Source organism: Fistularia commersonii, chromosome 25, assembly GCF_037954325.1.
Source record: "Fistularia commersonii isolate RoL2024-O1a breed Wild chromosome 25, RoL_Fcom_v1.0, whole genome shotgun sequence".
Lineage (NCBI taxonomy): Eukaryota > Metazoa > Chordata > Actinopteri > Syngnathiformes > Fistulariidae > Fistularia > Fistularia commersonii.
This window is the reverse complement of record NC_141308.1, coordinates 5,380,410-5,408,251: the sequence shown is the minus strand read 5'-3', so window position 1 is coordinate 5,408,251 and position 27,842 is coordinate 5,380,410. Positions and strand designations below refer to the sequence as shown.

The 27,842-nt window shown below is 36.8% G+C and overlaps 3 protein-coding genes across 9 annotated transcripts in view; 1 reads left to right on the top strand and 2 right to left on the bottom strand.

The window, feature by feature from the left end:
* The window catches only part of sntg1 (syntrophin, gamma 1), a 33,803-nt gene extending 26,965 nt beyond the window's left edge, over window positions 1-6,838 (top strand). The window contains exons 15-19 of the mRNA XM_086172869.1: window positions 510-581; window positions 1,870-2,022; window positions 2,200-2,292; window positions 4,614-4,724; window positions 4,854-6,838. Coding sequence (XP_086028995.1) covers window positions 510-581; window positions 1,870-2,022; window positions 2,200-2,292; window positions 4,614-4,724; window positions 4,854-5,036 — 612 coding nt within the window. The 3' untranslated portion in view covers window positions 5,037-6,838. The remainder of the gene's footprint in view (window positions 1-509; window positions 582-1,869; window positions 2,023-2,199; window positions 2,293-4,613; window positions 4,725-4,853) is intronic.
* A 716-nt stretch (window positions 6,839-7,554) lies between these two features.
* Window positions 7,555-19,635, bottom strand: pcmtd1 (protein-L-isoaspartate (D-aspartate) O-methyltransferase domain containing 1). 2 transcript variants are annotated; one of them, XM_086172693.1, is made up of 6 exons: window positions 19,234-19,635; window positions 15,041-15,506; window positions 14,783-14,885; window positions 13,817-13,988; window positions 10,523-10,646; window positions 7,555-10,260 (listed from the first exon to the last, which is right to left on the bottom strand). In XM_086172693.1, the coding sequence occupies exons 2-6, from the start codon at window positions 15,345-15,347 to the stop codon at window positions 9,887-9,889; spliced, it is 1,080 nt and encodes a 359-aa protein (XP_086028819.1). In that variant the 5' UTR covers window positions 15,348-15,506; window positions 19,234-19,635; the 3' UTR covers window positions 7,555-9,886. The 2 variants fall into 2 exon arrangements, with proteins under 2 accessions (XP_086028819.1, XP_086028821.1); XM_086172695.1 differs by having other exon boundaries at window positions 19,259-19,635.
* Window positions 19,636-22,286: 2,651 nt separating this feature from the next.
* Window positions 22,287-27,842, bottom strand: part of st18 (ST18 C2H2C-type zinc finger transcription factor) — a 39,876-nt gene continuing 34,320 nt past the window's right edge. For 4 of the 6 annotated variants that reach the window (XM_086172674.1, XM_086172676.1, XM_086172679.1 and 1 more), the window contains 7 exons: window positions 27,709-27,771; window positions 26,843-26,923; window positions 25,262-25,483; window positions 25,058-25,146; window positions 24,842-24,945; window positions 24,574-24,720; window positions 22,287-24,440 (listed from right to left, as the gene is read on the bottom strand). In XM_086172674.1, coding sequence (XP_086028800.1) covers window positions 24,300-24,440; window positions 24,574-24,720; window positions 24,842-24,945; window positions 25,058-25,146; window positions 25,262-25,483; window positions 26,843-26,923; window positions 27,709-27,771 — 847 coding nt within the window. In that variant the 3' untranslated portion in view covers window positions 22,287-24,299. The remainder of the gene's footprint in view (window positions 24,441-24,573; window positions 24,721-24,841; window positions 24,946-25,057; window positions 25,147-25,261; window positions 25,484-26,842; window positions 26,924-27,708; window positions 27,772-27,842) is intronic. The other 2 variants (XM_086172675.1, XM_086172677.1) reach the window with 1 other exon arrangement.

Below are 27,842 nucleotides of genomic sequence, written 5' to 3'. Positions count from 1 at the left end.
CATCAAACTAAGCAATTTCATTAAAACAAAATGGGTGCCTCCTCGATGCTTTGTTGAGGGAGATATTGTTTTTCTACTTAAAAAAAAGAAAAAGCGACTCAAAATCATTTGAGCAGGCATTGATCTTCCTCCTGATTGATGACAATCATTAAATGTGTTTACATTTCGTCAGCCACTTAAGTGATTATGACAAGAGGGATAAGCTGGCAATGCTACTGGGGATGTGAAAAGATTGATAGATAACTGAAATTGCCTTCTCAACTTGAATGTGCCGATATAAATGGAATATGGTAATGTAAGTGGATAGTAGAATGTAAGAGCCTACTTGCTCTGACATCTTGTCAAGTTTCTTCATTATTGAAGAATAGTTAGCTAAGAGGACTATTTACACTCAGGTTCTGTCGTCTTTTGTGCTTTGATTAAAAATCACCTTCTCTTTGTTGCATAAGGGGAGATTTTTCTTTCTCTTTTGTTTTTATGAAAAATCAATCACCTGTTTTTTTTTTCAGGTGACAACATGGGATTGGACCAGAGCAGAGAAAAGCTTTACAGTCTATGAAATAATGTGCAAGATTTTAAAGGTAAGGCGTTCTTTTTGTTCAGGGCGCCATTCTCTGCGGCAGGATATTCTGATTGGGAAGGTCAAGTCAAAAACAGAAGCTGTGGAATGACTTTGAAGAATAATGTTAAATAAGGCCAAACTTCAATTGGATAATTCAAGAAAAACAAAAATGTCTCTGTCGAAATACAATGTTAAAGAAAAAAAAAAATCGATCATTGTATTTCATTATACGTTTCTAAATTATATTTTATTTCTCTTTACTCCTTATTACATTAAAAAAAAACTGCCCTTTATCTGTTTTGTAACTTATATAACTCACTTATTGACTTACATGTGATCTGACTGAAGCCTGTTACAAGGATGGAAGCGGGCGGACAAATGGAGGGAATCAGTAAGAGGCAGACAGGAATCAACTGATAGCTATCAAAAAAACTACATAAAAAACAGCCTGATAAAGCTCAAGATACACGGGAAACAAAGCACAAAACAAAAATTAGTCCTACATAGGATTAAAGACTGATACAGAACACCGAAGTATAACTGATCTATTTAAAATGTCAAGTTATGATGGAAATGAGGAGCAGGCAAACACGAGACTGAAATCTCTTTGGAACATGAAGAAATAGCGAGTTTGTGATTAAGACAGATAATCACCATTCTAAGCAAGACTGACATTCGGATGGTATGGCTTATTATCTGCAGGACCCAGATGACTTTGAGGATAATTTATGCAAAATGAATCGAAATAATAGGAATTCAGAGATCTCGGTCTCCTACCGCCTGTGCCGTTTTTTTTGTCCCTTCTGCTTCCTCTTCTACATCAAAAATATCTTACACTAGCTTAGACTGACCTGCCTGCTAGTATTAAGTAAGTATCAATGGTTGTCTATCTCAATGCATCAAATCAGTCATAGACTGATGCCCTGTGTCAGATGGGACTGTATCCAGCTCAGTGTAACCCTGTACTGGATAAGAAGCATATGAATGCATTCATAAGGGATGTTGACCTTGCTCTGCAAGATCATGCTTTTTGACTTATAATTTACTGTAAAATGCCTTATGAGAGTAAATCAGTTTCTAGTTTAGCTTGCATGAGCGTAGATGCACATGATCCTGATATGAGGGTATTTGGGATGCCACTTCAAGTATTCTCAGAGCCACATTGTGTTCTTTCCTTCTCTTTTGTCATTTCACAAAAGAGTTGCTCTGTGTCACACGAAGATGCTCCCACAGTGCCATGTCTTATCTCTATGGCGCCCTGGCCATTTGTACCTGATCAGCACAACTGATGTGCTTTGTTATCTTAGGATAATGACCTGCTGGACAAGAGGAAGCACTGCTTCAGTATTCAGACTGAGAGCGGAGAGGACATGTTCTTCAGCGTGGAGCTGGATGGCGAGCTGCTGATGTGGGAAAAGGCGTTTCAGATGGCCACGTTCCTGGAAGTGGAGAGGATACAGGTCAGTGCTAGAGCAGGGGGCTAGAAACATGGAGGTGTTTTTAAATTAGCGTCAGGTTCCAGCCAAGCTCATTTATAACAAAGATTGATAACGCCGCTGTGACATTATCAGTAGAGCAGTAGAGGTTTTTGTGTCCTTTTGTATCTCTTGGCAACATCTTGTTCTCGCTCTCTGCAGTGTAAAACGTATGCATGTATCATGGAGAGCCACCTGATGGGACTGACAATTGACTTCAGCATGGGTTTCGTGTGCTTTGATGCTGCTTCAAAAGTGAGTGGAAGACGGTCCTTTAAGGCAAATTATCACAGGAAGTGAAAATAATAGTAGGGGAATATATCAACAAATCAAGATGTAATAAAAAAATCATTAAATCTGTTGTGTTCTTCTATACTAGTTCTCATCTCTGATCATCCACCCCCATCTGTCACTTTCGTTCCATAAATTAAAACCTTTTGACTACAGGATTTACTTGCACAGCTCTCTGCAGCTGTTTTTTTCTGCTTTTTCTTGGTGTATATGTGTGTATTTGTGTGCGTGTTGCCATGAACTTATCCTGCAAAGTTTGCAATTCGAATGTATGAGTGCATTCTTTTTGACAGCTGGTTCCCCTCACTTCTGCCTGCAGTTAATTTTGGCCTTTCCCCAGCTCTGAGAACCATGCAGACTATTCCACTGGTGCACATTATGTAGATTAGCAGGACACAAGCGCTGCCATATTGTTCCCTAAGATTTTGGCCACATTTCTACAATGTGAAGCAAGAATGTCCCCGAAGGACCACATAAATGTTGCCAGCATAGTGTTTACAGAAAAAAGTGCCTCTAACACAATCCATATGTAAGCTGCAGTCAGAGACAATACTTGTGGTGTGATTGCTCCATAATTAAAAAATGCTCCAGGCAAAATTGATTTTGAATATTTCTTAAAAAAAAAGAGTGATGTATAAGTCAGAGTTGTTAGTAAAATCGTTGCTGGATCTTGTAACTTAATGAAAAGTGAAGTAGGAGGAGGACCAACTTTTTCTAGGCTGATGATTAATTTTAGATCGCAGGCTGGCATCAAGTGCTTCATTGGTGGACAGACTGATGTTAATCTTTAATGTTAATGTATTAGATAAACAAATCATTTGAGGGTTGAAATCAATTAGTATGTGACTAGAAGCACAAATTTGATATGCAGGTAGAAACACTGACACAACGACTAATTAGCATTGAATTAATGAGACAGACTGAGACAAATTTGAATATTTGACATTTATCCCATTCAAATGACTGCATTATATTCACCTGTGGTCTGATGCCAATTATCGCAAGACTTACATTGCCGTAATTGATACCAATCTTTTCTTTTTAATTCATTTATTAGTGAAATAAATTGATTATTTTTCAATCAAAATTATGCTTGTTTTATTTGCAGGGTATGAGCATCGTTTATACATTTTTCATATTTATACATTTATATTTGAAAAAGCTAACACCATGCATGGGAGAGTTTGGATATGAGCCACATGTTTAATTAATAAGCTTCTTCTCGATACATTTTCATCACCACTTACTGTGACAATGTACATGGTGCTTATTACCCTGTTAACAATAGAGTGGTTTAAAAATAAATAATCGTTTCTTGTTCTTTTACAGACTAAACATTTAAACTAATTAGATTTCAAAGAGAACATTCACGGAGGGGGAAATTAATTTACCTAGATGGTGGCTTAACATTGGGCGGATCAATCCCAGTGTCTTCATTAATGCCTTGATGTTTTTCTTTGTAATGCCTTCTGAAATACCTATTTCAATAAACTGCAGTGCACTTTCTCATTATCTCCTGCAATCTCAAATACTGCAGCTAAAACAAATCAAACCAAAAAAACAAAAACAAACAAAAAAAACAAAAACAAAATTGAGCACTAAGTTTTTGTAGTTGTCACAAGTAAATGGTGAGTGTCATCAATGCCGTTGTGAAACAAATCAATTAAAATGAATGAGCTGGCAAAGTATTCCTTTTACTCTTTGAAATGTTCCAAAACTTTCTGCATGAAATATTGAGAAGATCATTTTGTTCCCAAGCAGTGAAAGTATCAGATAAATTAGATGATATTACAACATTTAATCAGCAACATTTGAGCTTTACTATTTATTTTTATTTTCTCTGAAGCATTCTTGTTTTATCTGTTCAACATTGTTCTTTTGCTATTGTCCTCATAGCTCAAATTCTTTAAAATTATAATCTCAGTTATTACATTTGCAGGAATAGTTGATACAATTTTGCATTATCTACTCACATAAGTATTCTGATATTGATGCGGACTGTGAAGCTCACTGTTGAGAGGTCTGCCTTGAAACTGCATCTTTTTAATTCATCTCACTTTGGTACACACTCTGTACACTGTTGCTATTTCAGGTACTGTTGAATTTTTTTTTTTTTCAAATGTCCAATATCAAAAAGTGTTGTCAGTGTCTTTAAAAAATGATTTTCTTTTGATTTTATGTGTGCTTTTCTCATATTTTTAGTGGGTCATAAGGGGTTTCTAAATTGAATATACATTGATATAATTGATAAATTCATTGATATTATATTTATGTCAAAATCGTAGGCAGTGTTGTGGAGATACAAGTTCTCTCAGTTAAAAGGATCATCTGATGATGGGAAAAGCAAGATCAAGTTTTTATTCCAAAACCAAGACTCCAAATCTATCGAAGCAAAGGTAATTACATCTGAGAGGCGCTCAGTGTTGTATGTTCCAGAAAATAGTATTTGAAAGTGTTGGAATGCAACAAAGCTAACAAAAACCAATCACTTTTATAAGACTGAATCATTTGCTTTTCTCTCACAGGAGCTGGAGTTCTCCAACCTCTTTGCTGTGCTTCATTGTATTCATGCTTTTTTTGCTGCCAAAGTTGCCTGCTTGGACCCAATGTTTGTGGAGAGTCAAGGCACTGCGATGACCGCTGGGATTCCTTCTCTCTCCAGTATCTCATGTAATTCACAGACACCTAAGCTGAAATATGCCACTTGACAGGCGCTACCCTTCTTACTTAGTCATTTCTGCAGTCTCTTGACGGTGGACGGGAGAGGAGGAACCACATTTCATTTATGACTTTAAGGAAGACATCAACTCATAAGCCTCTTCAAAGGTGAAACACTTGGTATCTCTCAAGAAACTTCTCACTTCTGGGATTTCCAAAACTAAAAACACAAGGCTCCTCTTTGAATAACTTCACAGAAAGACTGGACACAAAATGTGTGATTTGGAAATATTTTTAAGTGAACTTAAGCTTCTCTTGATCCTCACATATCCTTTATTATCCACATTATTGATGCATCATAATGAAAAAAAAGTGCAGGTACTCTGCTTTTCTATGTAATTTTATCAAAGGTTTCGGAGGTTAGCTTTTTTCCCACACTATCATCCTCAAATATCAGCGAGGATACCAGTGCATGCTACGTAAGTACTGGATTGTACTTATGTAGGTAGTACTAGATTGAACTTTTACAATGAGCGTTTTTTGCGTGTTAGGGGTGGAAATTTGAAGCTGCTTAAATACCTCTAAAGCAGTAGAATAAATTTCAATAGAGGTCCTAAGCAGTCCCGATAAAACTTAATAGCATCATCGATTGAATCTTGCAATAAACTCTGGGTTACCGGCACAGTTAAAGAACGAAGGAGTTGGGAACTCTGAAAAATCTCTGGAAGAAAAAGGAAGAAACAATCAAATTAAAGATGGCATTAATGTAATATGAAATTCTGAAAAAAAAAAAAAAAAAAAAAGAAGAAAAGTTTTTATATATATACACGTTTCTTCATAACTCTCTGCTATATTTCTTTTTATTTTAATTTACCAAGTCGTTTGTTCAAACTGCACATGTAATATGGCTAATTTTCAAAGTCAATGCCTTTGTCTTAATTCGTAAACCCCGTAATGTGGTTGGAGCACAGCTGGTCTTTTTTCTGGATTACTGAATGATGAAATGATGAATTATGAACAAACAGTATACTGAATATACTTGGAGTTATGCTTTTCTAATTATGTTCACCATAATCTGACAACAACAGTCTAAAACCGTGATCGGATATGTACACTCTTTATGACATTTCTTTTTTCCAAAAATTAATGATGTAAATAAAAACTGACCTTTAAAGGACTCAAAGAACGATGGAAATGACTTGTAGAAATTTAGGGCTTTTATTAATTTGGTGTACAACTGAGCGGGTTGGTAGATAGCTCATATTCTCATGCTCTCTTTCATCGTTAACTCTATGATCCATGTAGAAGAATAAAATCTGCAATGGAATAATTTTGGGGGTTTTAGATCTGTTTTGACATCAGCTTGTAAATAGGATTAAAGGGTTTTATTGGCGATGAAAAAAAACATCACAAGGAAATATATGTGTGTATATACACACATATATATCCTATTACTGTGTTTTTTCATTTAAAAGATAAAGATGCCCCTGTGAACTTCACTCTTCAGGATGACAAACCTTCTTTAAAGTGGTCTGATACTCATGCTTGCCTTTATTTTTCAATATTGAATCCGATCAGCCCGAAGGAAAGGGGAACTTAGAGATGAAGGGGATGACAGAAGAACTTTATATTCTGGAGGCCTATTAAACTGGCGCGAGCGTCTGAGGGAAACTCACGGCGGTGCAGTCTATGCAAGGAAAGTCCGAGTGATGCTTTTGTGCTTTAAAAAGACCGTAGTCGCATTCCCTTATAACACAGGATCAAGAGAGTGAAGTTTATTTTATTTTTTGCAGATGTTTTATTAACAAATATAATGTGTAATATATTAATAAATGAGGCATTTTATAACACAGCTCACTGGTGGTCAGCATTATTTTATTTGCTAATTTTTTTGACTTTGTTATTTTTGTACATGAATTGTCTAGTGTTTTTCTTACATGGTATAATACATACACTTGTGTAAATTTAACTATATGTTTTCAGAAAAAGCAATAACTTTGCATTTAATTGCTTCAGTTCCAAGTCTTTACAGTGGCTATTTAATTATTGAAATACCTTCTATAAGAAGAGATATAAAGTTACCATTCCCCTGTAAGTGATTTAATTTATTATTTTACAGTCAATTATGAATTAGGTTATACAACATAAATGAATTCAGAGCACGTTCAGTTATATCCTTACAGCTCAAGAATAGCACGATTAAACGGAGATAAGTAAGTAAGCATATAAATATAAAATTCATATGCTATTTGAAGTAATTGACGTTTTTCTCAACTAATTGACTACATTTTAAAATTAAATTAACTATTGCATGTGGTGTATTTACAAAAACAATGGGAATAAGTGCAGTCAAATAATAATCCTAACTTTGTGTGCCTATTTAGTGTAAACGTGTGTTGTCATATTCATGCATGTTAAGTTAATATTTGTACTGTAATTGAACAAAGGTTAATTTAGATCAAATTTTGAGAAATATTGATATGAAAATTGCACTATGCGATGCATACACATAGCAGATGACGTTTTTGGAGTCATAATGACATTTAGATTTCAGGAATCAACCAGGAGAGATGTAACCATCACCTTTATTTTTGTGCCAAACATTTACAGAGGAACAACATTTTTCTTTAAAATAAACTGCACACTATGAGAAATCACCCTGATCAACAGTAACAAAACTGTTTTGGCTCTTAACAAATTAAACCTTGTAGGAGCACAGCGCTGGTTCTGACTTGGTTTTCACCAGTTGTCATTTTTGTAGTCCAATGTTATCAGTGTTAAATAAAATCCCAGCAGTCCCATTAACTTTGGTGCAAGGCATGATACCCCCGAGTCGAGGTTGCAGAGCCCTCACTTTCAATAACAAATTGGCAATTAAATTTTAGATAATGGTACATGAACTGTTCCATGCCTGTATTTGATGTGGATTTTTTAATGGGTGCAACACAAATCAAATAGGACTATGTTGTTATTGGTGATTCTAAGCAGAGAAATGATTCCATTATTGCTCGCAAAGCTTTCTGATGAATGTAAAAAACAAAACAAAAAACTTGAAAAATAAATGTCAACTCTTCACACCCAAAAAACATAACAAATTAAAATCAAACAACAGAATTCTAAGCCTGGTTTTCAAACAAATTACTCTCCATTAAACAAGAACAAAATGAGGACCTACAGCACTAATATATCATATCTATTGAACAGACAGCAGTGGAGGTTTGGTGTACAATTCCCAGTGTGAAAATACAGTACAGCAAGAGGATGCTACAACAAACCAAATGCAAATTAATTGTTTTCAGATTCATATGATAACAGTACATATACGTACATATATATATTATATTTATATCACTTAGATACTGAACAGAATATCAACAACATTCATCTCAGTTTTTGGAATACTAAATTAGGCATTCAAAGTAAGATGAAGAAATTCTCCAAGTGTGTCAGAGATAAGCAGAAAAAAAAAGTGATGTATCAGTGACGTGCTGTTACTGTAGATATTCACTGTGGAATGTTTTAAAGAAATAAACTGTCATTAAGAATGATTTTCCTATGCCACACAAGTCACAGAAATCCTAATGTGATGGGGTACATTGGCACTTAAAAGCCATCACTATCAGGGGAGTTCTGTGAGTAAAATTGTACTTGAATAAGATTTACAAAACCAATTCAATTCAATAAAAATTAAGCCAAAAAGTGGCATCGTTTTCACTTGAGGACCGCAGAATAAGGTGCTTTCTGAGACACATCCACAGTCTGGGATAGAAAAGGCTTCAAAATGCTCAGTGATGCATTTTTTGCATTGCTTAAAAAAACCCCAAATGGTATTGTACAAAGATGGAGATTTGTCTCAAGGCCATCTAATTGATTAATATTAGTTAAATCTTTCTTTTAAAACCATGACAATTCTAGATCTGGTCACTTGGGTCATCACCTCCAGTGACCAAGCATAAGATGTGAAGCAGCCAAGAATAAACAGCCTAGACATATAGTATATTCATGCATATACTCACTATTGTCAACTTTCATTCCCCATTACAAATCATTTATAGTTTTAAACATTTGATATGATTGGACAGATATACTTGCACCAAAAGTGTAAAATAAAACAGAAAAGAGGGTTTATATCTGAAACAGGATATTTCTCCTGGGATGCAACATCATATCAGGTAAATGTCAGCTACTCGTATGAAAAGTGGGAAACCACGAGAATGTGAGCACCCTGTACAAAACGTTACATTAAAGGGTGCCCGGTAGAAAAGTTTTAATGGATCAATCTCAACTCTGAGTGACCTGTTGTATTCTGAAGGTACAAAACACGTTGACTTAAGAGAAAATGTCGAGTGTAATCACATAAACGCCCCATTCATGATTATGCAAGAATGGGAATACTCTTAAAACTCAGAATGGGAAAATAGGACCTTATACTATGCCTCTCAGTGTGCTCTTATTACAGCATCATTAAGTCACCAGAGACTGACAGGAGTTTAAAGCTTCTGAAAAAGGTGCAATAAAAGTTTTCGTCTTAGCATGGTCAAATGTTAACAAATAAAGTGATAAGAACTTTTTGCTTCTTTTTTTTGCTTTTGCTTTTTTTTTATAATCCGCAAACGTCTGCAGTGATCCCGGTGGCGTGATAAAATCTCAGTCTCAAAACAGGTTTCTCAAACTATGTCCATTTAGTACTTTTTACATATTTGTGATATACAAATCAAAAGAAAAAGAAAAATCAACATTTTCTAGCAACTCATTACAATCATAACATTATCATCCAATATTATCTATGATGTCTCTTTCCATTACAGTTTTGTCATCAAGATTTAATGGATATAATGCTACATTTGTACTGAAAAAGGTGGAGAAAAATATTTCAGCAGGTGCTGCGTGAGCGAAGAAGTTATTTCTCTCTGAAATACAGCAAGTATGCTTTTAGTGATTCTGGCAGCGGTAAGGCCATGATCTGGTCTCTCAACATGTTCACTTGCTTAAGAATTTCAATGTCGCCAAGGTCTCTTTCCTCCTCCTCCTCCACTTCTTTGTGTTCTTCTTCAGTATGCTCTTCTTCCTCACTCTCTACCATTTGGGGAATCAGTTGATTGCCTACAAAAACGTAGGTGTTGATGCGTCGCCGTCGGCAACGCCTGCGCTTGCGCTTTTGGGGAACTCGTTGCACCATCCCTCTCTCTGGACTGTCCTCAGAGGCCAGGTTTCTGAGCGTGCGGCGGATGTAGATCCGAGACAAATCCTGAAGGCTCCGCACCGTCACTGGGGCTGAGGACAACAGCGGATGACAAACTTCTCAGGGCAAGGCAGCACAAAAAATAAAAAAATCCATACAATCCTTCAAGTAGGTCATTACAAACAAGAGAGGCTGTCATAGGGAAATCTGGCATGCTGAACCAGCTGCCAGGCCAGCTGAAAAAAAAAGCTGCTTCAGGAATCATCTAATCACTTTTTATATACTGTCAAACATTAAATACTTTCTGTGTTATGCGGCTACAAGATGAGTAAGTCCAAAGCAGGAGATACTCACGCAACTGGACAGCGTCAGGCTTCTCTCCATCTGCACGGCTCTGCTGGGCCAAGGGGGCAAAGGACACCGCCAAAATGTTTTTGCTCTCCCATGAGCATTGGCCAGTCCTGGTTATCTGGGTCAGCTGCAAAAAGAGACAAAACCTGAACTCAACATTATAAACAACAAGGAAGAAAGAGTGTGAACTTGAATCTTCCTTCCAGTGTTTTCTCCATATCTTTGCCCTGTTTGTCATAAAATACTTCCCTCATTTTCGCTTTGCTAGCTGTGGATCTCGATTTTCATACCGTACTTAGGATGTAAGTAGAAAATGCCTCTACTACTACAGCCATATTAATAAGTAATATGTATTGCAGTAGTTACTTATTGAATACAATTTGCAAGTCCAGTGATTCAGGTGTTAATTGTAGCTGGAATTTATATAGTGTTTTGAGAAAATGCCAAAAATGTCCAGTGGCAATAAAATACACAATTCTTGATACTATGGAAGCTGCAAAATACAAATACATAGCAGGTGAGCACTTGGAGCACACATTTACATGACAGACTTTTTTAGAGGTAGAATCCAGTTGGCTAATGCATACACTTGCAGTGGACTACTTCTTCTGCATGAAAATGTTTGTGGCAGTATTGAACCATGAGTTGAATTTTATATAATAGATGTACTCGTACATATTTCTGTCATTCTCACTGGGTCATTAAACAGCAAAATTGCATCTGAGGCCTTTAGAGCTGGTATTTGGTTTTTTTTTCTCACATGAATAAATCATGGGTCTATCACTGCTGGTCTCAATATATAGTGTATCAGGCTTATATCTAATACTGTTTCGAGGAAACCCCAATCAAGGCACACGTTTAACACAGTACCAAGATATTTGCCGAGCTTGCACTGCAAGGTGAACGGTGATGGATATGCAATGACTCGGGCTGTAACTGGTAATCATCTGTCCACAGTAAGACAGTTATCAAAGCTCAATTAAGCCACACAAGGCTATAGACTCATTCTTCATGGTAATAAAGTGAGTGTATATCAGGGAGGGGAGGTGTAATGCTTTGAGAGGCATTCGGCTGGCAACTAAGAGCTCCATTAAATCAGCACAGAGACACCTTGAAGCCAGATGTCAGGTTAATTCATTCACAGGCATCAGTGATGTACCCTGAAGAGCATGAGTCTGTCATTCTGTGTGATCACACTGATGGCCATGGTGCCTGTGGATAGTGTCATAGTAAAGATTCAAAATGCATACATGTACAGTAGAACTTCGGCCCATGAACGTCCATAATCGTGGGGGTGGGAATAAATTAATTAATTAAACGAAAATTGGAACATAGTTTGCGAACAAATTTAGAATTGACCCGTGAACAGGCTCTTGATGCAAGAACAAGCAAATGAAAAACTTGGGGGCTTTTCAAAATGTGGCACTGTAGTGTACTGTCAGTCTTTCGTAGTACTCAGCATTGCTTGCATCGTTCATTATTGTGTTCTCCTTTAAATACGCTTTGTTTTTGTGCTTTTTGCATTAAATTAGCCCTCATTATGTCTCGTAAGAAAGTGAAAAGTGCTAGTAATGGTGGGGTTCAGAAGCACAAGAGTATCATAGTGGATCTGAAGAAGGAAATAATAGCTAAATGTGAGAGTGGTGTTCATGTTACTGAACTTGCCAAACACGCAAACATTACGACATGGCTAAGTCAATCATCTGTACAATCCTAAGGAGCAAAGATGCGCTACAGGTGGCTGATGTGGCTAAAGAAGTCTCTATGTTGACAAAGAAAAGGTCTCAAGTCTTAAAGAAGTAGAAAAGTTATTGTTAGTTTGGATTAATGAAAGACAGCTTGCTGCGTTAGCGAGGGTCTTTTATGCAAGAAGGCTTTACTTCTGTATGCTGATTTGGTGAAGGAAATGCCGAGAACAAGTGCTGGCATTGACAAATTCAAGGCAGGCAGATAATGATTTGAAGAATTTTGACTATTAAATGGTTTTCACAGTGTTGTTAGAAATGGTGAGGCGGCTAGTTCAGACAAAAAAGGAGCAGATAACTATGTGAAAGAATTTGAAAACTATCAATACTGAAGGCTATGTCTCGCATCAACTTTTAATTGTGATGAAATTGGACTTTTTTTGGAGAAAAAATCCAAAGTAGACCCAGGAGGAGAAGTCAATGCCTGACAAAAACCAATGAAAGATAAGATATATTCTCCAACAAATTTCTCTGGATTGTATTCTTGTCCAACGAGCACCCACCGAACCAGCTAAAAAAAACACTTCAAATGACACAAAGAAGAGAAAAAAACACCAGAAACACAGTAATAATTAAGGTTATCTTTAATTCCTGTCTGTTTTTTTGCCACACATAAATCTATTCAAAAAGTTCTAAAAAGTTATGTTTTTGGAGTTGGAGGAACAGATCAATGGGATTTAAATTCATTTCATTGGGAAAACTAGTTTTGATTTGCAAACATTTCGGTGCGCAAACTGAGTCAAAAAACAAATTAAATTCGTAGACCAACATGCCACTGTGTGTGTGTGTGTGTGTGTATGTGTGTGTATATATATGTGAGTGTGTGTTACGACTACTATATACACAAAACTACTTCAGCAAATCCGTCATTCCTTGACTGTCATATGAGCCCTTAATTTCTTTAGGATTGTGAATACATATATGTAGATAATGAAAAAAATTTGTGAAGTGAAAACACTGAGAATTGCAGGAAATTCTTCTTTCTTTTAAAGCTGCTTACATATATAAGAACCAATAATTGAAAATGAATATTCTCAATAACAGCACCAATGCAAACAAAAGAGTTGCTGCTCTTCTTTTTCTTGATGCGAGGCTTCTACTAAAAAATAATTGACCCCAAATCTGCTAGGGTGTTAACACTCCTCACTGAAAAAAAAGACATCTTGGCCACCATTCCACTGCCCACATTCTCCCAAATTATTTAGAATGCCCTCTTACACACTCACACACAGGAAGCACAATTCACTGATCCTGAATGTGCTCTTTCGCTCTCTCTCTCTCTCTCTCTCTCTCTAACACATGCATGCACGGGCGTGCACACACGTGCGCACACACACGCATGCACACACACATATCACAAAATAAAACATTTATTTCCACTGCCCTATGTGTGCTCCTTACACAACTGTTCAAATCCAGGGGCAAATTTGGCTCAATAATGCATATGAAAGTTACATAACCCCTCTTGTAGGACACTGTCAGTTAACTTACTTTGGCAGAAGAAGTTTTTGTGAGTTGATTATGTATTATTCTAATGGCTTGTGACACTTACCTGGTCCTCTATGGGCATCACCAGGATGCCACCGATTTTGAGCAGCACTTTCATGTAATTTTCATGATCTTTCTGCACTCCCGCACCACAGTAAATGCGATCATATTGGTGACAGTCCGTTGAGATTTCAAGGCAATTTCCCACTACAAAGATGGGTTCACAGAATTCAAACCTGTGAACAATATCAGATGTTCAGTGGAAAATATACATGCATGAAAACCAATTTTTCCTTCTTATTTTCAAGGTCAGTGTATAATATTACGGATGCCCTGACACAAATAATTGGGATTTAGATGTCTCTAAAAAGGAAGTTTACCACTTGAAATAGCAAACTAATTCTGTGAACTGTGATGTTGCTGAATGAAACCCTTTTTGATATCAAATCGCACCATTGTGGTAAAGGATAATGCCACTTTGGTTTGAAAAAAACAAAACTTGATCATTAAAATCTTTTGCATCCTGTTGTATAGTGCCTATGAGGTGTAGCAAAGACCAAGTACTAATAGGTTGAGGCCTCCTTTGCTTTTATTCTCCAGGCCTTCAGGATTTCTGAAATAATTTACCCACTGACATTAGATCTGATAACTTTACCATGGCACCTGAAAATATTCTTAAGTATAAAAAAGAAAGACAGAATAAAATAAAGAGTCAGCTTGTAGCTCATGATGGATTTGATTCCATTTCACTTAATATCATCCATTAAATTAATCTTATAATTTGACACAGATTGAAATGACTTATCTATGCGCTATAATTTTGGTGGTCTCTTTAGTTTTCATGAAGTGCCATCAAGAGGCAGAATGATGATGGTTCTTTTGGCACATGACTAAATTATTGCAAAACTAATGATTTCCCAATTAGCCTGTGCAGCTCTTGAGTAGTAAAGTAACACATGGAACATGGTCAACCTGTTTTGATGTTTGACTTTTTTCAATTTTGGTAGCACTTAAAGAAGCGTGCACTCACTTATCAAAGCTGTCACTGTTTTTGATGAAATCCTCCAGTTTCTCGCGAGCATATTCAACCACATCCTTGTGGAGCTCCACTCCATGGTTAACACCAAATGGTCCTAAAGGAAAACACAAGAGAAGAACTAATTTAGATGAGCCATTAGATAACCAAAAATTGCATATCATATTTCATGACATGGTCATAGTCAGTCTCCCCACATTTGAAATTTTCCTGTAAATGAGTAACACATTGATAAAGGCCCACTGTGCTCACCTATGATAAGTCCAACCATTGTGCTCAGGTAGCCTGTCCCACTTCCTAGATTGAGGAAAGAAAGCCCCGGCTGCAGTTTGAGTGCCTCCATCACCTCAGAGTATATACATGGAGCAGAGAGGTGTATGTTGCCATGCTTCCAAGCCAAGTCTTTATAGGCACTGTCCCGATATCCATCCAGATAATAGTCACCGCGATCAATGGCTCGAAAAGCCTGTTCAACTTTTTCAGTGCGAATATACTGGGCCTCTTTCAGATTATCAATAAGATCATCATTGTCTTCCCCAGCGCTCACAGCTCCCCCCATGGCCAAGAGAGAAGACAATCACAAGGGCAGAATGGGCTCTCAGTAGGAGGAGTTTCTCCTCAGTGGGGCATGGAGATGATAAGTCGGCTGAAGGTTTCTGCCTGCTGTGACTCCTCCTGTGTTTCTTCAGACAACGGTCATATCCAGGCAGTGAGAACCCTGAGGAAAATTACATAAACGTGTTATGACAATATGCTGGCTACGGTCTACAATGATTGTCTTCAAGTATTGTAATCGATTTGAGCTACGGCAAAGCGACATAACACTAAATAGTAGTTATCTTAAGCAGCAATAGAACTAGCAGGCATCCATGCTGTGATGTATAGTGGCATAATATATATAGTCAACAGCTCCTTTTAGTCAATTGTTTTGACTGCAGCATTTGCATCCTTTTGTGGAGATGAAACCCCCTGAATAACCATTACCACAAAGACAAATATTTTATCTGGCCAAAAAAAAAAAAAAAAAAAATCACAATAAATCCGATGTTAAGAAGAATCCCATGAAAGCCATATTGGATTATTATTGCTTCCCCACAATGATAAAAAAACTCTTCAGCATCTTGATATATTTGCTTCTTCCTGAGGTAAGTTGATCTACAAACAAGGAGTTTCATTTTAGTCAAAATGATTGATTTTAATTTTAAAAATTACATATCAGTCATTTTGATAAGTGATTTGTTTACACATTCTTGGGGCTCACTTACGTACCTTGTTAGATTATGTCTGGTATGACAGTTAATTGCTTCATTGGCAAGTGTTAACGGCTAGGTGAATAATGGTATCAGCTTAATTCCCCAGAAAATTGCGGGCTACTGACTGGGTCTACGATGATACCCCCATACATTTTAATAATTCATTTGCTTTTCTCCTTTCAAATACCAGTTTCTTTTGTAACTTCTGTCCTATAAAATTAATGACGTATATATCAGAAATGCCATTTTTGCTCAAGCTCAATTGGAGACGTTAATTGCATTCGAAAGACTTTTCACTCCTCAACTGCACCAAGATCTGTCACTCACTGTGGTCACAAATTGTCAGTACAGCGACATCTCGCACAGCACCTCTGCATATACTCTGATGATTAATTTCATGTCAGACAGCAGGTGACAAACTTAATTTAAACACTGCTTCATTTTAAGACGCCCGAAATGTTGAAGGCAAGCATTTGTGGTGAGGGTCAATTAATTCTTCGCTGTTCTGTGGTGCTCCTGACAGTTATTTTTCTTGCAACTGGAAGACTATGCATTATACTTTCTATGAAGTAGACAACATGTCAATAAAATGAATAACCTCTCTTAATAACACTTGGGGGCATGTGGGAAAAACTGAACAATAAAACAAACACAACAGAGGGTGGCAATAGATTTACTTAAAATTTAAATGACCCTAAACTTCCTTCGTAGGCACATTTAAATATGTTAATTGGCTTCACACCTTTTCACAGAATGAACTGTGGAGCTGAAAATACAAAGAGACCAGGAAACCAGTCTGGAATTCTCTCACTGCCTTCAACAGCCTCTCGACATCTGACTCTTATAATAAACATCAAATTTGAAGGTGACATTGTAGTGGGTTGTAGATTTCCATTGAGAATCATTGATTTTTTTTCACTGTCAGCAACTACACAAGTGTACTTTTTAACCTAGTTTTTTTGTTTCCACTCTTTCCTCTCTTAATGTCAAGTCCTGAGAGTTGCCTGCAATTCCAAGAAAGAAAATGGGTCAGGCGAGGTATTCTACAAACAAGATGCTTTCAGGCACAGCAGCACAGTCTTGCACATGATAATCCACAGGGGTCATTATTCACCCACTCTGTTTTAGACAAATAAAAAAGACCAGTGTAGGTAAAACATTTAGAGCAGGGAGAAATCTCTGTTTTTAAGAATATTGCATTGGTAAACACACAGGCTGTCCTGGGTTGACATCGTCTAGTAGCCCTATAAGAAGAGCAATATCAGGTGCTGTAACTATATCCTGATAGTTAAAGTAAACCGATATAGTCAATGACAGCAGAGAGCATAATAATGCTGATGACTACATACATTTGGCTGAGCAGACTTTCAATAAAATTCATGAATAGGTTTAACTTAATTTTAAGAAAGCCACAATGGGTAATTTAACATTTTCAAATGCTCATCACATGTTAATATTTAAAAGACAGTAAGAAATAGATAACAAAAAAATAAAAATAAACAGGGTTCCATTTCAGCCCTGCTGAGTTTTTAATAGTAATGACTATTGCCCAGCACAGACAGACCATGTCCTTGAAAGAACCATGTGTGACATCTACTCTCATCATATACCTTCAAATCAAAAAAAACAAATAAGACTGTAATAAAAAAATTATAAATACAGACATGACATAATACATATTGTGTAAAATGTCATCTGACAGTGGGAGATGGAAATTCTACAGGTTGAATTGGTTAGTAAGCAATTACCTAGATAGTTTTCCAATACTGGATACACTTTAGGGCATTTGATCTGCACTAAATGATATAACTGTCTCCAATATCACTGTCTTTGCGTGAATGAATGTTCTGATTTTATTGCGCATCTCTGTCTATCGAATTATTGAGAAGAGATTAGTGAATTATTTGAACTTGACACGCCTTCGAAAACTATGTTTTTATTCAGAAAAAAAAAAATTATAGTCATTCAACTTTTATGTTAACTGTAACTCGGATATTGTAACTTTTATACTGCATACAAGAAATTTGGGACTTCTCTCTATTTCTGGCTGAGTCTGTTGTGGACTATTTTCATAGCAGTGCAGCATTTTATATTGGAAATAAAGCCAACAGTTAGTGAGACCATCCAGAAACTGCTGCGGTTTAGAAGCTTATAATAAAAGCCTGTGAGCTTGATTTGACATGGGTTTGTATTCTTTCTGTGCGCGCAGTTATCTTCGCAGATATTCCGGCAACTGACACCTGATGAAGCCAATCAGCTCACCGCTTGGTCACATGTCGCAGTTGCCACACAGACGGCTGCCAATCGGCCAATCAGATGCGTCGACACTTTCCTCGCACTGCGTGTGACGGCGAAGCAAAACAACAACAGCGTTTTCACGACAAGTTGTCCGGCTGTATTAAATCCTATGATGTTTTTATCACCGATATACGATCGCTTCTCTTGAAACACATAATGATTCGTGCATTTATTACACGACTCGACAGGCGGACGGACAGTGTGTCCGTGCGTGTCTGCATTCATCCTGCTTTTGTTCCATCCTGGCGAGCAAAACGCAGTCAGCCAGTCCACTGCAGTGCGATTAACCCCAATCTTTTAACATAAACTGGCGAACTCCAGTTGTTAGAAAGATTATCGGGGGCTTCTGCCCGTCAGCTTCCACCCTTTTCTGCAAAATTTATAATGCAGTTCAGCAAAATAAAATCGAGCAATTATCCCACCGAGCTTCAACAAGATACAAGTTACTAACCAACGTTGTATTTTTTTCTTTCTTGTGTTGGAAAGTCTCTTGAAGCATCCTTGTTTTTTTTCACATCGAAATGAAATCGCAGCAGAAAATGTGCTCAGCCTCATCACAAGTGACATAAATATACGACGTGTTTGGAGCTCAATTTAATTTTTAGGACTGTTTCTATTTAGCATCTCCCGCTACGAGAAGCAGTCAACAAAGCTAACGCTAGCTTCAACGGGCCTGAGTGCGCCATCGTCAAAACAGACAAAGCAGGTTGGGTAAGCCTGACTACCCGTTACGCTATAATCTTACAAGAAATTAAAAAAAAACAAAAAACACAACGCATCTTTCTTCCTTGACATGTCGCTCAGATTGCAAACTGTTTCAATAAGACATAAATTATGTGTTAGTTGGAAACAAATGTGGTCGGGGGAAAAACCAAACAAAAAAAAAACACTCACAATGTCGTGTGTCGCGTTAACTCACTCCTTGTAACCGGACGCACGGTGCAATGCGACGGTAAGTGGCCGTTTCTTCGAGATGACCGGACAACCTATCTGAGGTAACCCGCCCGGTGGTCCGGCGAAACGGCAAAAGTAGTAACGACTTCGTCGTTTCGACTAAGTGAAACAGAACAGCTGAGGAGAGGATGTAAACATAGGTCACGTGGTTTTCAAACGTCGATAGAGGGAAGCGCTGTTGCACACAACTCTGTCCGTCCATCAATCTGTGATCGCTTGACATAGAAGCGTCCGAGAAATATTTGTGATCTAAAGTAAAAAAAAGAAACAAAAACAAAAACAAAAAAACATAAAAACAATTGCAACGCAGTGACGCACTCGAAGCTACATTTCCAAAGCGAACGAGTCTTCTTAAGGAAAAGATACATGAGTAGACCCGGTGCCCCAAAACAAAGTCCTGGATTGACCCCAGTGTGGACGTGTCATCTCAGATTATGACAAACTGTTTCTCAACCAGGCTGCATGACGGGACGAGTGTTGAATTATCCCGCGGCTATCATTTTAGAAGCTGTTTATTTTAGCTGTTTACTGAAAAAACTGTTTACTGAAAGTGCCTTTAAGAAAACCGAATGATCTTAACGGTTATTTTGAATGAAAAATAGAAGGACTAGTTTGGTCTTGTTGACCTTTATTATTATTATTATTTTTATTATTTTTGTTGTTGTTGTTGTTGTTGTTGTTGTTGTTGTTGTTATGATTATTTTACATTATTGTATTGCATTACTAAAGCATCCGGGAACAAGTAGACTACTATTGAAACTGATTTCTATGTTTCATGGGAATGGCTTTCAGAATATTTTTGAGGGATTTAAAAAAACGTATCAAATGTACTGTTTAATGTGGTAGTAATTTAGAAATCAAAAATGACCTCTTTGCTAAAAATAATGTGTCACTTGTCAGCGATTAGCAATAATGCCTCACAGCACGAAGGACCCTGGTACAATTCCCACAGGGGGTCTCTCTGTGTGGACTTTGCATGTTCTGCTCGTGTTTCCTCTGGGTTCTCGGGTTTCCTCCCACAGTCCAAAAACACACTGGAGATTTATTGGAATACATTGGAAGAATTACCTGGACGTGTAAATGAGAGAGAGAACGGTTGTGTGTCTTTATGTGGGCCTGCGATCGCCTCTCACCTAATGACAGCTGAGATAGGCTCCAGCATCCAGCTATCCTCACTGCAGGATAAGTAGTAGACAAAGGATGGATGGATTTTCATTAAATCTCACTTTTGTAACAAATAAGCAAAGAGGGATTGAAAAATATTTTGGCTAATGAATAATGCTTTTTATAGCACCGGCGTAAAACAAATAAAACCTTGTAAAAGTTTAGTATTGCCTCTTTCTTTGTGCTTGTGTTGACATTAAAATGATAGTTAGTTATTGTCCACTGTTCTATGTAATTTACAAGTTGAGGATAATGATATGTCACAGTATTATTGATCTGTGATTCAGAAGAAGTTTTACATTATACAATTGTCCTCTTTAACTACTGATTCCGATTAACTTTCATCTTTGCTCAGTCTTTTATGCAGCAGATGGGGAGACTTTTGAATCTTTGGAGCTTAGAAACCACAAACCCACAAGATTGATGACGGACATACTGAAATTACGAAATGTTGTTGTTAAAGAGGTACATTACTGAGCGCAGGAAAACACAATTGTAAGCTGTATAAAAGTAAACACAATCCGTCTAGAATAGAATAAAAAGAGAGAAGAGTCAGGTACCCAGTTTACCGGAAACAACCTTTTTTAACCTCTAAAAAGAAAACATGGCATTCGATAGTTCCTGGAAAGTGTAACCAGCCCCGTAACCTCACACAACTCCCTAAAGGCAGGACCTAAATTTAGCTTGCAGCTGGTTTCTCCCCTGCAAGTGTGGGAATGAAACATCACCAGGTTTGATTAAAAAAAACACTGTCCTGGTCAGCAGATGTAAGGATGGCCTGAGGTAAACCTGAGGTAAACCAAGGTAAACACATCAAGGGTCCCAAAAATGGTATGAGGCACCCTGCCCAAAGATCTCTATCATTCCACCACTCAACTAAGCAGATCTAGCCTGCTTTATGGCAAATGGTGTTGCAGCATTTACCAAACAAACAAACACACTTCTTCTTTGTCTCCCTTTGGCTTTCCCATTCAGGGGTCACCACAGCGAATCAACTTTCTCCATCTAACCCTATTCTCTGTATCCTCCTCTCTCACACCAGCTATCTTTAGTCAGCTTTTCTTAAAATTGAGCCTTGTAATTTAACAAAATCGTGGAGCTTTATAGAGACCTGTTGTTTAAGAGCTCCCAGAAACTTTGGGCCAACCCTGAGCACATGCGTGCAGATGTGGGTGGAATCACTTAACTGAACAGGTTTTTGGTTTATAGTGCCCTCAACAGCATAACGTATGGACAGGGATAAGAAATGTTTTTTCATTTGGGAAGATTAGGGATTGCTACATATTAATATTGGACTTTATTTGCAGAATCACCAGGGAGCTCAAGAAAAAGTCAAAAAGTTCTCATGTATTTGGGATTGAAGATAAGACATCCACTTGTCCAATTCCTTCACTTGTTGAAGCTCGGTATGAACATTTCCTGCAGCTTAAGACATTTTTTTGTGTTTGTTTTTCATCACCAGGTTGGCCTTTATCATTGCTTTATAAACTTAAGTAGTTAATCTGCTAAACACTGAAGCTCTAAGACTGTCAAAGAATATTTTGCTGCATCCTGTAGGGTTTTATAATGAAAGAAAAATAGGTTGCTTCACACTGAATGAGGTAGAACCTTAAATTTAGTGGCTTCACGGCAGAGTGAAATGTTTTTTTGGGGGGGCTAGTAATCTTTTCAGGCAATATACTTTATACATGTTCTGCAGTTGCCTGTCTGTACTACCCAATTTTAACACAAGGGGGCGACATTGACCAAGGAGAGTAGAAACACCGTAGCTTCAGGGTTAATTAAGTTCATGACTGACTTACAGTTAAAAGTTTTGAAAAGACCATGCAACCATTTGAAAAGTTTATTTCTACCATACACAAACTGTACAACACAGCGCATATCTTTTTATTATGAAATAGTAAAAGTAATAGGAAGTTTCAATTTACAAACTACTTGAACTGAAAAAAAGCATTACATTGTAATGTAAAAGAAAAGAAATACAATACAATTTTCATATCATACTAATATTGTTCCACAAAAAAAGCATTTCACATTACAAAACATCAAATACTAACAAGGGAAAAATAAATAGTATTCACAAAAACTTCCTGAGCAAACAATGTGTGGTGTAGGACTTGAATATAAGATAAATAAAAGAGTAAGGTTAAAGAATGTGATTCAATTTTAAAAGATTAAAATTATATAAATCATTTTGCGCATTTGGATAAAATAGGGTCATTCTTCTGTAATTTGGCTCTTATGCTGTTACAGTTTTTTTCTTTGAAATATTCTAGGCTACATGTCTGAGTTCCTTTTGCAGAAATAACAAATCTCTTGCTCAAATGATATACTGTGTTATTTAGTCTTCTTTTGTTTTTTAATTGGGATTTGACTACATTGTCCCATTTTCCTCTTTTGTTGAAGTCAGAAGCATTCAGGTGAACAAAACAACACAAAATAATTTAAATACAAAAGTGCAATTAAAAAACTGATTAGCCAACAGCTATAATTTGTCTGTGTTTTTCATTTCCTTTTTGTCTCTCTCTCTCTCTCTCTCTCTTTTTTTTCTTCAATTCAGTGATTCAAACTCAAACATAAATTGTGACGGAAGTACACTTGGTTGTGAAATAGGTACTATCCAAATCTGCCTCAAGCATTACAAGTATATTCACGCTCTAAGAATGGATGAAATGTTAAGGCTTGTAAGCAGTTTAAAATAAACAGGAGTTCATGTTGTTTTTATATATGCCATTTCCTTCTTATCTGTCAGCACTTTCAAAAGGTGAAATAAACACTAGACTTTTCAGTCTCGGTCTTTCAAAACCCAGCTCTGAGATTACAGCGACTGAGACGTCAGTATTTAAAACAGTAATCAGGAACATTTCCTCCTATGAAAATAATTATACTGTATAATAAATTAGACACCATCCACATAATACTGTCCTACCACAAAACATAGTACTCGTATATTTTTATGGATTCATGTACATTGAGGCACATACTATATGCACACGTAAAAGTGTGTGCACTGAAGGCAGTTTAATAACTATATTTAAAAAAAGTAAGATGCCTTGACAAAGTGGATTTTTGATTTTCCTTGCACTCTTCTTGTGGCATGCTATGCAAGTAGATTCTGACATTCATCTCACTGAATGATGTTTAATTTTTGCTCAGTGTTGCCTCCTTGTTATTGGTTAAGAGAGAAAGAAAGATACAGTACAGTGGCATTGCATTTTTTTTCTTTTTTTTTATCTCAGTATTCACTTTGTCTTACCATACATTCAGTTACCAATAAAGAATAGAAAGCAAAATCAATGGTTAAGTATCTTTTTTTTTTTTGTTTTTATTTACTTTCAAGTAAGATCCAACTTGTGATCTCATAATATACGTTTTCAACACTAGATGGCAAAAGTAAGCCATGAAATTGGAATGTGCTTCTATGTAATTTACAATGTGCAGAATGTCAACAGATTTTGTTTTAATCGTTAAGCATTTATAATTATAGAAATAAATAAAAAAAAATGATGAAATAAATACACAGATGAACAAATATAATAATAAATAGCAGTAATATAAGAATGACATGAACACATACAGGTTAAAATCAAGCAAACCATACAAAATAATTAAGTGCAAGAGGAGTAAAAATCTCACCAGGATAAACATATCAAGTGAATGCAGAAACAGTAAAAGCATTACAAATCTGGCTGGTAATTTTCTCAGTGCAATGTATTTTCTGGGAAATGTCAAACACATTTCCAAAAGCCTTATACATGCAGCCAAGCCAGCACTCTTCAGTAAAATAGAGCTATCTAGTGCCATTATTCCAAGTCAAAGAAACCTCTTGGTAGCTCTGCAGCTTAAACATGGATGCCCTTAATAGCCTGCTTGATATTATCCAAGAGGGCCTTGCACTCTGGAGAGTATTCATGCTCCGAGTTGTTGTACATATCAGTTAATGTGTTCACATAGGCTTCAAAATTATGCTCACTGATGGGTCCCTGTAACAAAAACATGTTTTTGCATTAGTGAAAACAGCACACTAAAATCAATTCAAGGAGTATTTATGTTTTCCAGGACATGTAAAATATATAAATGAGTAGTGGTGGAGTTTGAGGTCAAGGCTTACTGTACCATTTGAGGCAGCTGAATGTCTGTTAGACTGTTAATAAGGGCTTGGCTAAGGCGAGCGAGTTCCTTCAGAAGGCTGTCGTTGTGCTGTTCGATCATCTTGTTTTCCTCTTCAATTGTCTTCAGGTTACATTCCATTGACGAGATCTGCTTTCAGGTAAAAAAACAAAAACAAAAACAAAACATCAGAAAGAAAAGACATAAACCAGTCAAATTGAGTGACCAAAGGGTTCAATCGGTTTAAAATGATGCTTTTGGAGTTAATACTTACCTGGGTTTGCAGCTGCATCATGTCTGCTTCTATTTTCATATTGGATTCATTCAGTTCCTTAATTTCATGATCCAAGTGTTGAATGTCTTCTTTGTTTTCAATGCCTAAGTTGATAGAGTTTATAACTTTTACTTATATCCCTCACATTCAAATGGAATCTGTCATAATGCCATGAAATGTGTCGGCGATACAATGCAAATAAAAGTTCGAACTTACCACTGCTGGCTTTCAATTTGATAGTCATCATCTCTTCATCAGAGTGTTTTTTCTTGATACTTTGTGCATTAAGGGGGCAACCTGACAAGCTGGTTTATAGATGGCCATGTAAGAAATTTTGAATTAGTGGAGTTTCGAAATGAGAGTGGATGTGTAACATTGTCCAGACATATAACGGAACATGGGGAGGATAGACAACCTCACCTTCTGTGAGTGGCAAACACATTATTGGCATGTCCAAGGCCGTTACAGCCAGGCAGAGGACAATGGGGCAGTTCCTGTTTATTGGCCTTCCAAGCAAAGGGCAACCCATTGATCGACGACTCCTTCTGTCTTTTGGCAGCGAGTGGACAACTGCCCGCACTGCGGTGAGAGGTGTATTTTCCTGATATATGACCTTGTCCATCACAACCAAATACTGGACACCTACCAGAGAAAGAAACCGTCAAACATGAGACAAAGCTTTTTTGTCTGCACAATAATATAGAGGGAGAACGTCTGTGGTGGGGATGTTTAAATGCAATAACGCCGTATTGGTTTGTGAAATTGTTTGTGAACATCAAAAATACTTTTAGGCACAGAGACCAAATCGTTCTCTGAGTTCATTAAAAAAAATCTCCTTTTCAATAACTAGACCGGAAGAGTTGTGATACATTAGGTTGATTAATCCAGCCAAATGCTGATTAAAAATGAAGTCTCCAAAACTAGAAATGGACGCAAATGATCGCATTAACCGTAAGTTACTAATCCACTAAAACTTTAGTCAGAATGAACGCTCTAGAGAGTGCTCACATTTGAGGTGAGTGATATGTGTGCTTGCAAACATAAGCTGAATATCATTAAGAGTTTGTCAGTTGCATTTTCAGGCCTCTTTCCTGTAGGTCAGTAATGGAATGACATGAATTACTGATAATTGTCATGTATCCCCTCATGCGAAAGAATGTAATTTGGAGGTGGTTCACCCTTTCCCTTATTGATAAAGGTGAAAGGTCACCTGAGATGATACAAATGGCACACAAACTGCAGAGTGCTGCTGCAGAAAGCCTGTTTCAGCATTTTTGTTACTCAACAGCACAGCAGCACTTAGAGGACAAAACAACACCAATCCCAACACTTCCATCCACCGCAGGTAGGTAGCTTGATGCAAGACACAGGACAATGGAGGCATGCCATATGGCCTACTATTTACAATAATCTAGGGACATTTGCTACCATCCCCCTTTCTCTGCCTTTCTCTCTTCATGTGTATGAGATCTATTCTAGTCTAATTCCTAAGCTCATGCCCTTGCATTAGTAATTAAAAAGAAAAAAAAAATCAGTGTCCAGATGTATAACTAAACAAGGGCTCATATATCTGACTTTGGATTTAAACAGCAAATCAATTACATTATTATTTTTTTCAATACCACTTTCCCAGACAATGGAGTGCAATGATTAAGCTGCAAATGAGTGCAATGCCACAGGAGTGCGCAAATAAACATTTTCTTAATATACCATAATTATGAAGAAAGCACTCAGTGAAGAGTGATAAGCCTGATATTCCATTCAGAAGATAAGAAAATTATATCAACCCCGTCAAAAAAAAATGCTACTAATCCTACAAAAATAATTCACTAATGTTATGACAAAAGAACTATTATTTTCTTTGTTTAACTCAATGGCCTCCAGGTATAATGCTGCCGGCACTGGAGCGTGACACATTTTTGCGATATTTTCTTTGTTTAATTTTGACGCAAACAAGCAAGCAAAATTCATGACAACATGAGATGAGAAGCAATCTCTTACTTAAGCTCTTGCTCATCTTTTTCATCCTTGTTTGGTGTGAGCTTCAAGCCTCCTTTTCTGGCACGTGGACATCCTGACAAGCTACGAATGAAGAGAAAAAAAGCATCGGCTAATGTTGATAACTATTTAACAATCAAAGTAAAGATTAAATTACAAAAAGGCCATGATATTTCAATTGCAGTCTAATTTGTCTGTTGTCACAGATAGATAGATAGATAGATAGATAGATAGATAGATAGATAGATAGATAGATAGAGAGAGAGAGAGAGAGAGAGAGAGAGAGAGAGAGAGAGAGAGAGAGAGAGAGAGAGAGAGAGAGAGAGAGAATTAATTTTCTGCCCATATTATATCAATACAAATATAACACATGTTTGTTCCCTAACGCTATAGGGTACCTTTTAGACACATTTAAAAAAAAAAATGAGAGTGCACCTTTAAACTTTTAAAAACCTTTAAACAAAATGTTATTGTTCAATTATTTTGTGTAAGATCATCTGATATTTAACTAAGGCTGTCAAATAAGTGTGGTGTCAAAAAATTTATAATATTTTCCTCTGAAATGTAGTGGACTTAAGATATCAAAAATACTCAATGGACATACTGAATTAAAATACAAGTTATTGAAATTGTACATACATACTAAGATATTTAAATAATAATCAATGAACTAATTCACTACTAAACAGATGAAAAGGTAAGTGAGGCAAAAAAAAAAAAAAAAACCTCAAAAAACATGATAACGAGTAACCAATAATTTTAAAAAGGGTACAATGTTTTCAGCTGTTTACCATCTGTTTGAGTACCACGTTACCTGACAAATATATTTCATGTTAATTTGAAAATACTTTTTGGTGTTTCTCCGTTACCTTCTGTGTGACGCATAGTTCCCAGTCACATGTCCAGATCCATCACAACCAGGTGTTGGGCACCTGCAGTTGGAAAGACACAGGGACCAGGTGCTCTTAACGGCAATAGACTGCAAGCAGACTAATCTGAATAT